The sequence below is a fragment of the Maylandia zebra genome, linkage group LG5 (genome assembly GCF_041146795.1).
Source record: "Maylandia zebra isolate NMK-2024a linkage group LG5, Mzebra_GT3a, whole genome shotgun sequence".
Classification (NCBI taxonomy): domain Eukaryota; kingdom Metazoa; phylum Chordata; class Actinopteri; order Cichliformes; family Cichlidae; genus Maylandia; species Maylandia zebra.
In genome coordinates this window covers 31,402,303-31,416,896 of record NC_135171.1, presented here as the reverse complement: position 1 = coordinate 31,416,896, position 14,594 = coordinate 31,402,303, and the positions used below count along the sequence as shown (strand labels likewise).

The 14,594-nt window shown below is 39.7% G+C and overlaps 1 protein-coding gene across 2 annotated transcripts; it reads right to left on the bottom strand.

The window, feature by feature from the left end:
• Positions 1-719: 719 nt before the first annotated feature.
• Positions 720-13,200, bottom strand: rbbp5 (retinoblastoma binding protein 5). 2 transcript variants are annotated; one of them, XM_004547384.4, is made up of 14 exons: positions 13,025-13,200; positions 10,136-10,161; positions 9,785-9,957; positions 9,382-9,522; positions 9,051-9,213; positions 8,487-8,596; positions 8,165-8,284; positions 7,835-7,988; positions 7,633-7,704; positions 7,323-7,440; positions 5,673-5,742; positions 4,886-5,121; positions 4,525-4,782; positions 720-1,090 (listed from the first exon to the last, which is right to left on the bottom strand). In XM_004547384.4, the coding sequence occupies exons 1-14, from the start codon at positions 13,041-13,043 to the stop codon at positions 1,038-1,040; spliced, it is 1,713 nt and encodes a 570-aa protein (XP_004547441.1). In that variant the 5' UTR covers positions 13,044-13,200; the 3' UTR covers positions 720-1,037. The 2 variants fall into 2 exon arrangements, with proteins under 2 accessions (XP_004547441.1, XP_004547442.1); XM_004547385.4 differs by having other exon boundaries at positions 4,705-4,782; positions 13,025-13,198.
• Between the last annotated feature and the right edge of the window lie 1,394 nt (positions 13,201-14,594).

Genomic DNA, 14,594 nt, shown 5'->3' with positions numbered 1-14,594 from the left:
AAGTTTTTAATCCTCACTTTCAAGCAAGGTAGTGCAGTTCAGGGTGTTTCACAGATGACTCACCACCTGAGAAATGTTTATTTTAGACTTTAAATGTAATTTTATTTGTACTGTTTTCATTCACTGCTGCCAATTTTAAATAAACCAGTTTCTTCGAACGAGAACAATAGTACTATTTCTTTTATATTGTTAAGAAACTCCTTCATAAGGCCGTGATCTACCAGTGGACACGTGACTGTCTTGGTAAAATCATCTCCTCTTTAAAATTTATTGAAGGAAATGTTTAAGGGGCTGAGGAGGACCTCCACTTTCAACTGCCGCACAATCCACAAAGTGCCAGATGCCTCCCGCTCATCCTACAGGTGGTGGGCCCACAGGATGAACCCACGTAGATTGAATGGCTTAAGACTACAGTGCTTACCTTCTAGGTAAGGTGTTTGGGCCATGTCCTACTGGGAGGACCCAGGAAACAATGGAGGGATCATGTCTTTTAGCTGGATCAGCTGAATCATCTTTGCTTAGACTGTTGCAACACAGATCCGGCTGTTCATCAAACATGTCGGCATGTTTTGTACATCTAAAATTTTTGTTATTGGCTGACAGATACTGAACAGACACCCATGAAAACCTTCATCTGCCTCAGCCTTCAATCCTCAGTAAGGAGCTATTCAAAACAAGCCAGAAGCTCAGAGTTGAAATTAAAGTCAAAGTTCAAATCATTATTTATAAATCAGAATGTTTTAATACGTATAAAAACGACAAGCAAGACAACGCACACACTATTAGGACACAGACGTTCTATACATGATGAAATCCTACGGAGGACGTGTGACCTCTACTGTGACAACTCGGCCGCTTCACGGGTCCGGTCAGAGAACCGGGCTGACGAGTTTTCCTGTGACGCTGGTCTCTGGTTGGGGGAGAAAACAGTCTGCACACCAAACAGGCTGCTCATTCACAGTCTGTACACCACTTCAGGATTTGTGTCTCTTTCTTTTGAGCCTGCTGATGTTCCTCCACAAACACACAGAGCTGGATCAGTCCATCCCTCCGATGTCGTGCTGTTTGTACGACGGTGTGACCAGACTCCCTGCAGAAGAAAAAAACTCGCCGTCAGTTACGCGAAGGTTAATCACTGTCCCGTCATTTGTAATGTGTGTGTGTGTGTCTGAGTGAGTTGTTTCTGACCACCAGCCCAGATAAATGGGGGAGGGTTGAGTCAGGAAGGGAGGAAAACTTTAAAAAAAAAAATTGGATAAGAAGGATGCAAGACTGTGGCAACACCTGTTTAATTTTAGTTTAGTTTAGTTTTATTGTAATTTACTGGTTAATATTTAATAATCAAGTTAATTATTTTCAGATATTTCGGTCATCTAAAATTTTAAGTATTTTAAATATCCCACATCTACAAACCATATATTTGTTTAGATTTAGTATTAACCAGAAGCATGGATGTAAAACACACACAAAAAAGTTCTGGCTACGATTAAATTAATACAAATTCTCAAACAACTAGTAAATGCACACTGGCTGGTGGATTCACTCTTCCTCCTGTGAAAATATACGTAGTGTGGCCTGTAAGAGTGGAACTTCCTTGGATAAGTTCAGCACAATGTACAACATGTAATGACTGCTGAAACACTTCTAAAGAGAAATGTTTTCACACACAAATTAATTTGTCACAGGTCCAGGGCTACTTTTTAACGCTTCCTGGAAGGGGTGCAAGGATTTTAATCATATGACATGTAACATCTGTTCAGGAAATGTTCTGTTTCAGTGGCTGTAAGAGTGAAAGCAAAAAGAAGGAAGCTAAATTAAAAAAAATCAAAAAGAAAATCTGTTGAATGTGATTAAAGTCACAAACCACTAAATGTGGGGAAAGAGACCAGCGTAAATCACAGGACCTCAGCCATCACCTGCTACTCATACAAAAAAAAAAAAAAAAAAAAGTATACCGTCATCTGGTATCTCTTTCACTCTCTCACGCACAGACATACTCACACCCTCAAGATCTGAGCAGCAACACTGCAGACAAACATTTATATCACATGAAAAGCCCAAGGAGCGAGGCGGGAGTGGGAGCAGGAGGGTCAAAGGCCAAGCAGGAAGTAGACTTGTCAGCTAGCCCACAGGGAAACAAGCTACACCCATCCCATCAACGGGCACGTCAACACCCATCTGCCAACCACAGCCCAACATCAACAAATTGAAATGATGGCAGATTAGTCTGAGCGAGGCTGCAGTTAGCAGAGGTTATACCTGTGAAAAGCCACAGTCGGGGAGGAATAACAAAGGTGGGGAAAAACTCAACAATCAGTCAACTTTTTCAAATATCTGTGGAAGACTGATCACAGCATTACGTTTCGGTCATTTTCCTGTATTTAGTTTGTGTGCCACTGTCGTTGTTTCCCATGAGAAAACTAATGTATTTATCATTTAATGCTCGCTTGTCGTGCAGCCACTTCAATGTGCTGTTTGATAAGTTCCCGACAGCAGTGTTCCAGTTTAAGTTCAGTTGTTATAACTGCTGATTAAAGCTCTGCTCTCTGACCTGAAATGCAGTGAAATTACAATGACAGCCTGACGAAATTCTGGGAGCAGATTTCCACTTTGTTCATTTATTGAAAAACAACAAAACGCTGAACTCTAAGATCCCATTTTAGGCCAAAGAGAAGCTAGAGGAAATGTCAGCAGTGGTTCTATCACTGTGATGACGTCAATTCAAGGTTGGCATTCATACTTGGCCAGCCAGGTGTGTCATTTCTAAGATACTGTCATTGTAGCTGTTCCCACACTATTCAGTCCACAAACACACAAGCCCACACTTGTTACAAATAACAGGTTCAGGCTCTGCACAAAGGAATAATCCAGGGACTTCTTTGTTCACCAGACCTGTTCAATTAGTTAAAAACAAACTGTGTTTGTTTGAATTTGTTCACTTAGCCCTGGACTAGACACAGTGTGCATCTCCAACGCAGTTTTAAACTATCCATCAAACAGCATCCATCATCTTTTATTTTGAAAAGCCACCTGCTCTGCCTGACTTCCTGCCCTCCTAACCTGCCCTGTGCATCTTGATGAAGCTGAACAGACCTTACAACTGTTTCAAGCAATGAGAAGCACTGAGCCATTTCCAGGAAATATTTTTGTACAATCATTATCTTCAGTGGGTGCGATCAGCTCCGACAGCTGGAAAGCAAGACAGCTGTGCCCAGAGTGACCCCGCAGTTAGGCTGATGTGAAAGCTGAGCAGCTAAACAATGCAATAAAACTGTGATGTTAAAAATACTTCTCTGTGTTGATGAATTTACTTGATATGTATTACAAAAGCCAAAGATGTCAGGATCAAGCAAACATAATGTTGACTATGCCTGCAGTGGAGGGGTCCCTAAAAAATCCTTAAGAGAAAACAAGCAGATGAGTGCACCTAACAATATGTTTTAAAGTTGACCATGTGATCTATCAAACACAGCAACGCTTCACAAACTGAAGGGAAATGTCTTGCACACCGCGGGTAATGTGTTATAGCTTAAATAATTATAACATCATAGAAAAAAATACCTTGCCAAATACAGATGATGCATTAAGGCAGTGGTTCTCAAACTACTTCAAGCACTGGAAAAATTCAGGCCCCACTGCCCTCAAATTTTGTAAATCAGAACTAGAGGTCAACCTAATAGCATCCACAAAGTCTTATTTATCTTTCATTAATAAAAGGTAATAATATAAGATGAAAGAATTAAAATTAAATTCACTTCATTCTCACTTATTTTATTTTCATCAATCTTCCTTGCATCACCTACAGTGGCTCTCTGCCCCATAGTTTCACTGCTTTAAGGACACATACACCCATTACAAAAAGGCCATGTTCCCAACACATGGATCCAATTTAACTTGTGCAGTACCGCCACCTGCTGGACAGGTTTGGAGACGTTTGTTATGTAGTTCCCAAAAATGATGTGCCGAAGCATCCATTAGTTTATTGTGTCTGCGGACAAATTTGCTCTTCACGGGTCTTTAGATTGTGGTCAACAATAGACAACTGGAGAGATCATCCTAATTCTTAGAAATCTGTTTGTTTGGGTTTTTTTTTTTTAATTTAAGGTGTGAATTTTATTAGGATCTCAGGATAAAGTTAGGAAATTTTTCAATCTGACAGTTCTTCTCCTGTAGACGAAGTCTGTCAGTGTTTATGACAGATGGGTGTGTATGGAGTAATCACAGTATGCTGATGTCATCTTTTCAGCCTGAATTGGATCTCATGTTAAAAAGACTGTTAGGTATGAGCACATGTTCTAACCTCCAGACTGTGGCTTTATAACAGGTGGGTCTCTGTTAGTGAGCTGTGTGGTTGGGGTTGGAGGGGTGGAAGCAGTACAGGGGTAGGGGTGGGGGTGCTTTGAAGACAGGCCAGGCTGGTAGGGCATCAGTCAGACTAGCAGGGCTAACAGCTCCCAGACTCAGAGGCGGCAGCAGCAGCAGCAGCATCATCATCATCATCATCATGGGTGGTAGCATGCTTACCTGTGGCCTGGCCCCCCTCTGCTCTGCCCTTCAGCCCTCCTCCTCCTCCTCCTATTCCTCCTCCTCCTATTCCTCCTACTCCTCCCAGGCCAGAGCTGCCCAGGGCATCGGGCACCACAGGAAAGGAGGGCCGATCACCCTTGTAGGGCTTCGGCCTGAAGGGGAAGTCTTTGTCTTTACCTTTGGAGCCTTTGGGCCGGCCTGCTGTCTTCTTCTTTGACTTGCCGTCCCCTTTTACACCCAGTAAGGGGTGTACCTCTGAGGAGAGCGAAGACAAAAGGCCATTTTATAACTTCTTGAAAAGAAGTGAAATTTTCTTTTTGTAACTTTAACCACCAACAATTTATCTCCTCTCTCTCACCATCACTGGGCACCCCCTGCAGTTCAATGGTGGTGGTCCGAGCTTTTTTCTTGGCTGGACCGCCTTCAGATGAAGGCTGGCGCTGCTTCTTATCACCACCAGTCAATGTGTCCTCTGGAGCTCCAGATTGAACTGAAGCGTCTGGCGGGGGACCGAACGGGTTTTCCTCTGGATCTTCAACCTCGGGGGCGATGGGCAGGTACAGCAGGGCCTTGTGGTCCTCCAGCTCCTCATCACTAAATAACACAAACACAGATAAGACTTTTCACTTTTTTTAAACTTACATTTATAACAATAATCATCTTCCTGGTGTGTTAGAGACCTGCAGGATCTTTTAAGGCATTCCAGATGGCTAAAATAGAGTTTTGAGAGGTTCCAGTCGTCCTGATTTATAAGCTAAAGGATTGATGATTAAACCAGTTTTAATGTTACATTTAAAACATGGAGGTGAGTTAAAACATAACCCTTAAGACTAAATGTTTTGGATGAGTTAAAGGATGAGATAAGGGTCGCCTGGAAGATTTGACGAAACCACAAAGATTTTCATTTCCACTCACATTCAGATCAATTTCATTAATACAACGCTAATTTCAAACAACGGTTGTTCCAAGGTACTTTACATTGTAAGGTAAGATCCTTCAAAATTATAAAGAGGAGCAAGTCGTTCATGACAGTTGGAAGGAAGGCCTCCTTTTTACCAGTTATTAATAGGTATTTACAATTTGATTGGGCAATTTTGGATTTTGTAAATATGATATCTCTTTCTACTCTTTGTTAGCGCTCTCACCTGCTACAAAAAGCAGCTATGGGATCAACAGTGGTCACATCCACCTCTTCATCTTCTGCAGCGTCTGCACCTGTAATGTGGACACAAGTTCATCTCTGCATTATGATGCAATGTTTAATTGTATGGATCTCATGCGGAAAAGCTGCCATCACTGTTGTGGCTATAGAGCATCTGAAAAAAAAAATTTTTGGAGTAAGACTGTAAATTAATCTAGCCGTATAGAAAGCAAAATGTTTTTTTAGACAATTTTAATCTAGTTTATTTGCAGCCTTTTCACCAAAAATCTGTCATCTGCTTACTTTTTTCACAGCTCCAAGTACTGCCTCTGTTTTCTTTGTGCATTAAAATCAACAGCACACTGGAATATACTGTATATACACCCCAATAGCCTGATATTTGAGTAGACTTGACTCACTTTTCCACTGCATATTAAAGACGCACCCTCTAATCTGTATTCAGCAAGAAGTAGGAACAAATATAAACTACTCTTCTGCTGTTCCATATTAAATTACATGCAAATAAACACTTCTTGTACTTCAAAAAAGCCACTGCGGGATCAGCGAAGATGTTACAAAAAGAGCTTTAAAACAGAAGTCATTTAATAATTAAGAATAGGGTTGGGCCATATCATACCGTTCATGATAATACCGGTATAATGTTAGCCAATGATATGAAAATGAAATATCGCGATAGAATAAGGGTAAAACACGCATGCGCAGTGCCTTTGTTTTCATACACACATGCCGGAAAAAGCATGATAGCAACGGAAAATGAGAAGGGCAAAAGCGGATCGTTGAATGAAACAGATGAACCAGAATTGGTTTGTAAAAATGGTGCAACTTCAGTGGTGTGGAACTGGTTTGGTTTTTGTCCGGCTCTCAAAAATCTGTCAAAAAGTGTTTCAGTACGACTTTTGTAAGCTACGAAGCCGCAGCGCTTGATGGATTGTCAGAGCATTGCGGCTACTGTAGTCAGGAGCCTCGCGGAGTGATACGTACTGTGCTTCAACATAATATTACCGTATTGTGTGTGTATAAGGACTCCAAAATGGCACTTGTTAAGAGACGTGCGTATGAAGCGGATTTTAAACTCAAGTCATGCAGTAGAACATGGGAATAGAGCAGCTGTGAGAGAATTCAGCATTAATGAATCAACGGTAGCAAAAAGAATGAGTTAAGTAAAGTTAGACTTATCTGACTCTTTTTTACTGCAGTTTCATGTTGCAAAACACCTCTTTTTAAGTTTTGTGGATATTATACGTGGTTATGTTCAGGATGTGTCGGCCCATTTCCACTGGAAATGTCTTTTGGTTAAACTGTCAACAAGGAATTTGCATTTCCACTGTTAAATTTTTATATAGTTTGAATGCACATAAAAAAAAACAGCTGCTTGTTTAAGTGAAAATAAATTGATGGGTTTTTTTTGCAATAATAAAGTTCTGGAGTTGTAAAGTGTTTTGTCTTGAATCAATTATATCGTCAGTTATATCGTTATCACAAATTTTCAAATATATATTGTGATAAATATTTTTGGTCATATTGCCCTGCCCTAATTAAGAATTAAATAAACAAAACTAAAGGAAGTCATAACTACACAAATTAATAATTGCACAGTATGTGAGGCCATATGTAAGCTGCACCTGTTACTTACCTGTCTGCTCGGGTTCGCTCTTGTCTTCGTCCTCAATGTCGAATTCCGACTCTCGCTCCTCGTACTCCACGTTCTCATCCAGCTCTTTAAAGTCTGGAGCAAAAGCACTCCAGTTTTCCTGCAGGCAAGCAAAACATTCACACAATAATGGCACCAAGTTAAGTCATTAAAGCTTAAATTACCACAGCTTAAATATCTGCCGTGGATCTGAATATTTAAAGCTAGGTATAACAAACATAAGAGGAAAAACACTTGAGATTAACGCTGTTCATTCATGCTCATTCAGCTTTCATGCTCATTGTCCACTTACGACTTGGTTCTGAGCCCAGATGGACACCACTCCACTAGAGATGGAGGCAATGATGGGACGGACCGGATGCCACTGAAAGAGGTCAAAGGTAAGATTTGTTTTAAAAAGGTCATTTTAAAATATGTGATGTCTCAATGTAACTGAAAATAGACCAACATAACTGAGTGTTTTAACCTTCATGCACAGTGTTGAGAGCACTTACAGCGACATCCAGGAGCAGCTCTCCTCTGGTTCCATGCAGGATCTTCACCAGGTTCCCGATGCTTTTCTCCCAGATGTAGAGGGCATGCTGCCTTGCTGAACCAGCCACAATGTACTCACCATCCCCTGAGAAACAGCATCGCTTCCATGGAGTCCTGAACAAATTACCGACAGTATTTGAAAGACCTTTTAATTCCACACAAACATTTGGCATACCAAAAGAATGCATGTCAGATCAACCACTGCAGTTTCCTCTGCAAAACTATTCCGGCTCATTCACTCCTTAAACAGGCATGACTTTTATTCCAAAAATGTATCTCCATAGATGTACCTGTTTACCAAGTCCTGAAGTTTCTGCATAGGTTCAGGCTCACCGTCCCGGCCACAGGTCAGGATCTCTCTGCCGTCATACACCCTGATGATCCGGTCTGCTGTGTTTATTAGGAAGCAACTGCATAACAAACAGGACACATGTACAAAGAGAGAGAGAAAAGCTCAGCATTAACAAGAAGGATAAAGCCCACAGAATGCAGAATATAAGTGAATAAGACTGAAAACCAAAAATTAACTGGAACAAATTGTCTTGATTGTGATCTCTGGACTGTGTTCATCACTCCAGGTTACATACAGAAAGCCCTCCTGCTACCACTCACCTGCCCTTTCGTGCAAATTCGATGGACTTGATGGCTGTGGTGTTGCTGGTGCCTGTTGTGACTCTGAATGAAGCCACCAGTTCCTGAGTGTTTGTGTTCAACACCAGGATCTGTAACAGCAGATAGAGGGAGAAGAAAATCATCAGAAACATGGGATGACAAGTGCTTTGAGTATGAAATATAAATGGTGAAAATATGCAAATAGCTCAGTATTCACTCATTATTTTATCAGTTCAGATGTGATTTCGCCCATCATATACACCGCAACAGTGTAAGTGTTATATCAGAATTTAATAGAGCTGTTTTCATACATGAACTCCAGAAAATGATGTGACAATGAGGTTAGGAGACGCAAACAATGGCATCACTCAATCTGGCGGAGATCAATGAAGTACTATAAATAAAGCTTTAGGAGGAGGTTTGAGACTGTTTAATGCCCCATCAGAATGTTAGAGCTGAGTAATGCCAACAAACAAAACAAAAACAAACAGACGTTCAGCAGTGCGTGTGGAAAGCACTGATGTGAATGAAACATACAGTGACTAAAGTGACATTGAAGCTTACCTTTCCTTTGGCATTGCCAGTGTAGATGTATTCACCTCGCCTGTCGAAGGCTGCCACCACGTTGAGGTCTGAGTCATCATCCACAGGCAGGACAACGTGTTTGGAATCTGACAGCGTCAGCAGGACTGGCGCTGACTTCATGGGACACACCAGCACCTTGTCCCTAAAACATACATCACTTCTTCTTAGCATAGAATCATTACCCTGAAGACTGATTACACTGGACAAAGCCCATAATCAGCATCACTGCTCTTTAAATCTGACCCACAGCCAAACCTCAAACTACACAACTCTGGTAATGTGTACAGAATGACATGATCAGGTCACTCACATGTCTCTGGGGTGGTACTGAAGCTTCAGGATTGGTGAGGGGAAGCGGAACCTCTGGTCACAGTCCCCCGTGAGGACATCCCACTGGGAGACGATATTGTCTGTAGAGGCACTCACCAGCTTGTGGCCGTCTCTACTCCAGCTGCACATATGTAAACAAACCATGAGGAATTCTTTAACAGTGACTAAAACGGTCACTTCAAACAGCAGAAATTATAACTCTTAACCTCACTTAAAGCCCGCTTTTCACCTTTTTGCTTGCCTTTCCAGAAATAAAGATATTACCCCCATCAGAAAGCCACAAATTCATAAAAATTCATCAGAATGCAGGAAATGTTGAGTTTAAAACTGAAAGTGGTTCCCTCACTTGTATCCACTCAAACGAACAAACAACATGTTCTCACCATAAAGAGCAGACTGGGTGGATGTGTGCGCTGATGATTTTGGCTATCCCTCGTGTGAGGAAGTCCCAGATGACGATGCGACCGTCGTTGCAGCCCACAGCCAGCAGGGTTCCCCAGCGGTTGAAGGTGCACGTGAGGGCCATGCTGATACAGTCCAGAGTGCCATCTGCCTCCTGTCATCAAAACAGACATTAACAAACAATAGCAAAAAAAATCTTAAGTCTATACATAAGGCTTTAAATCTGACTGCACTCAAAATTAGAAGATTCAATTACACTCATATAGCTGTTTCAATGATTTTCAGAGCAAAAAACAAAATTGGCTTGTGTGTATTAAAAACTGGTGGCTTACCTCTGGATAGTTCTGCCCAAACGATTCTGAGAGAAGAACAGAAAGAGAGATTAATAACAATGACGTGGCAGCTGGAGCAGAAACTTTTACTAGTCATTATTTAATTCTCATAGAGTCACAGTCAGTCAAATAAAGTAACATTAAATATTAAATACATTATATTAAATACATATTAAATTGATTTATATATATTGAATTAAATACAGTTACAAAAAAAACTAAGAAAGACTTGTACACCACATGGCTACCAGTAAGGCCCGAGGAAGGTCCTATAGATCCAAATTTCTTCGTATAAATGTTTTAAGGATTAAATTATTATTGGAGTCAAATGATTTGCACACCCTGCTTCCTTTTCTTTTTTTGCAAATCAGAGAAAAACCCCTTCATTTCACTGCTTAGTTTTTAAACAGGAACTAGAATAGAGATCCTGCTAATTATCCTAAGCAGCCCTTGAACACATTACACACTTTCTGTGAAGCTTATAGCAGACAAAGCCAATAATGAGAGTGGTTATTCTATTATTTATTATTTTTTAATATATCAATTTCGCTTTTCTCTCTCTCTCTCACCAAACCACACCTAACCCCAAAACTTTATTATGTAGACTTCATTACAACTGCCTAGGACAAGAAAGACGTGTACTATGTACTAAAACATAGTACAGTTACAAGTTCATACTATTCTTATTTCATACTATGCTAGTAATGTATCGATACAGGGACAGCAGAAATCGATATTTTGTTACAAAAAAGGTTTTTGTGGACTGGAACTCTGACTTCAGAGCATGTTGATCCTTTTTCTGAGCAAGAATCCTGACATTCCTTCACTGTCCAAATGTGTTTAACTTTTTTTATTGCAGCAATAAACATGACAGTTTGCTTATTTTAATTTAAGACATGTTTTATTTTAATTAAGTTTAAAACTTTTTTTATTTAATGTAAAATTATATTTTGTTTTAATTTACTTTCAAATTCTTCAGTTGCTGAAGGGGCTGCATAGTTTTCATAAATTGCATAGTTCAGAATAGCTATAATTGTACCAGATGGTTGCATTCAGTTAAGTTGGACTAGACTGTAACACAAACCGTTCAGTTTGTCAACAATAAAACTGACTGAAATGAGAGAAAGACTGAGTGTGAGACTTTGATATTAGATTAAATGAATATTGATAAAGTTTACCTTTATGTACAGAATCTGAATATCGCAAAATATTTTAAAAAATTGCAATAATATCGTATCGTGCGTTAAATATTGTGATAATATCGTATCGTGGGATGTATGGTGATTCCCACCTCTAGTGCTCTTCTATCCAGGTGTGCTTCTACCGTATTGGAGGGGTTCTTGGAATTATGCTGAAAATGAAGTCATTGCTAATCCAATGGTACGCCGATAATATTGCACGGTTAACCAAAATCTGATGGTACTTGTTTGCGTTCATAATTCCATGATTTGACATGCTCCATAACACCTCTAGCTGCAATTCAGGCCTAAACCATGATGGAGCTTCCACCATATTTTACAGATAGCTGTAGACATTTACCATTGTAGCTCCCTTATTTTTCCTCCACCATATATATTTATGATGATTTGAATATAATGTATATTTAGATTCATCACTCCATAAGGCCCATTGTCACCAACTTTCAGTCCAGTTCTTAGCACACAGCAGCCTTTTCTCCCTGCTTAAGAATGGTTTCTTGGCAGCCACCTATGCACTAAGACCATTTCTGATAAGACTTCAGTCGACAGAAAACTGATCAACTGAAGTACCAGGTGCATCTCTGAGGTCCTATGTCAGGTCTTGGTGGATTTTTCCCTATTGCTTATGGACATAACTTTCAGATGCTGTTAATCTATCGTAGATGAGGGTTCATTTTTTTAAGGCCCTCTACTTGTCCAGATTCCTGAATTTTTTTTATTGACACACTGTACACCATGCCAAAATATGGGTTATAAAAATCCATTATTGCAAATGTACCTTGTTGGTGCAAAAAACAAACAGACAAACATAAATGTATGGTATTTTTAGTAACTTGTGCTAACATTTGTATTTTCTGTAAATTCAACTAAAGAAATGGGAACAATAAATGTCTTTTTGCAAAAGCCTGAAAGTAAAGTGAGTTAGAACTGAAATGAAAATGAGTGGACAAGCAACCAGTATCCAGAGAAAAACTTCATACAGCTTGGAGAAGTGTTGCTCAGGACCACTTTAAAAACACAACAAGGTCTTATTCATTGGAAGCAAATTATAAAGGACTGACGGCTGCATCGATACTTTTACACCGTACTGTAAATCGAAAACAGTTAAAATTGAATGAATGGCAGCTTAAACCTGTTTTTATATTTGTAAAATATCCTTATAGTCAAGTCAATGTAATTTCTTGGTGAATATGTTTTCCCCCCAAAATGTTGACAGTACTCGTTGTCACTGAGACAAGCTGTGCATCAGTTTTTGTTTTGTTTTGTTTTTTAACGGAAAAAAGCCAGCAAGTAAAAGTCCGATGTCGACTTAATATGCGAGGAAACGGCAAGAAAAAACACCAAAAAAAACAAATCGAAACAACTGTAGTCTAAAATAAAAAAAAAGGAAGACCTATTTAATTCAAACACACTATGTGAAGCTAGCATTAGCCACCTACTACGTCTACTGCTTCCAGCTTTTTACGTCTACATATTTATGATCTCATATATTAAGCACTATTGTAATATGCTTTTTAGGAGACCTTAACAGCGTGTTTCTAATTAGTTGTGAGATTTTAACAAGCACTCGTATCGACTGCTGTTAACATGCTAGGCTAACTTACAATGCTAACCATAATAGGTACAAAGCAACAGCGCCGTACGAACAGTAACGTGTACAGAAAATAGATATTCATCCTTAATTCATTACCGAGCAGTTCCAGATTCATTGCTGGACGCCTGAAGGTCCAAAGTCCCTAAACACCCCGATTCCTCTGACAGTTTTTTTATGACTTTTGCTCGTATTTACTTCTGCTGCGACTGCCGGGGAGACTGGCGCCGAGCCTCTAGCTAGGACCCCAAACAATGCCATCTGAGATGTGCCTGAGCAAAATACAACCGTCCGTTTTTCCACTTCCTATATTCCTTCCTATATATCCACTTCCGGCCCGGTAAGAAGAGTTGCCCCAAATTCCTCCACAACAACTTGAATTTGTTGTCGCTAAAAGTTGTTCTACAGCTGTTGTATTGGTTTTTCACAGAACTGCATAGTTCCCTGTCAAACCTTTATTTTTCACACGACTGTATATATGTGTATATGTCACATAAGTGCCAGGTAAAATAATCATCCATGGAGGTGTGACTGGCAGAAAAACTGCTGGGCTGAGTTTTAATGCTTTGATATTCAGTTCTCCTGTTTTACTCCTGCCAATGAACCCCAAACTACTTTTTCTTCTCCTTTCTTAGTTATCAGTTAAAATTTAATTTTTGTTTCTTATTCTTCTTAATTTTCCGGGGGTTGATATCCTCAATTTAGGCATATTTTTTACTGCTTACTTGGTGCAAATACATCTAATATACCATTATCGTTTATTAAAATGTCTAAAGTTCCCTACTTCCATGTTCCTGCTGTGGTTTTAATTCAACTCGCCAATATTTTCCACGTCTTTAGACAGACTGTTCCACACTTGATATCCCTCACACGGGTCATAAACAATAAACCAATTTGTCGGCTATATTAAAGAAAAATCTTCCATATCTGTTGCCACATCTTTTACATTTTTTATATTGTAGAAATATTGTTTTGGTGTCCTAAATAACATTATTTAGTTTTCTGAATGCATGTTTGCCTTTATTCTGTTACACTAAAAATAACATTTTGATTATTATGATATAAAAATGTATATTTAAAGCATCATATTATTAAACTGAAAACTAACCAATCCTCTGGCTTGTTTATGTGTACAACCCCTACCCATAATGAGCAGGTGCCACCCAATGCCAAACCTCTGGATACGCCCGTGACTGTGTAATTTATTTTGAAAATATTTTTGACTTTTTTTTTTTATTCTGTTTTCAGTAAATAAAGGCTGGCGTCAACATCACTATGTAGCACCTGACCCTTGATATCTGTAGCACCTTTTTATGCCTTCACTTGACCATGTGACCATCTACAATCGTGCACGTGAACTGTTCTGTCAGTTTACATGTGAGTTTTCCTTTGAATCTACATAAAATCCACATTAGCCGCACAGAGGCATTACACAGAAACACAAACAACCAGCAGAGTTGTTGATGCTGGATCCGGAGCTGGATCCGGAGCTGAGCCCGAAACAGCAGTCCAATGTGACTTCCGGTTTTCACAATAAAGGCCCAAACTTTAAAAGAACCCAACACCAGAGTGGCCTGGATGGACAGGATTAAAACGAGTACATCAGAGAGACAGCTCAGGTAGAGCAGTTTGGGGGCAAAGTTTGTGAGACAAGGCTGAGATGGTGTGG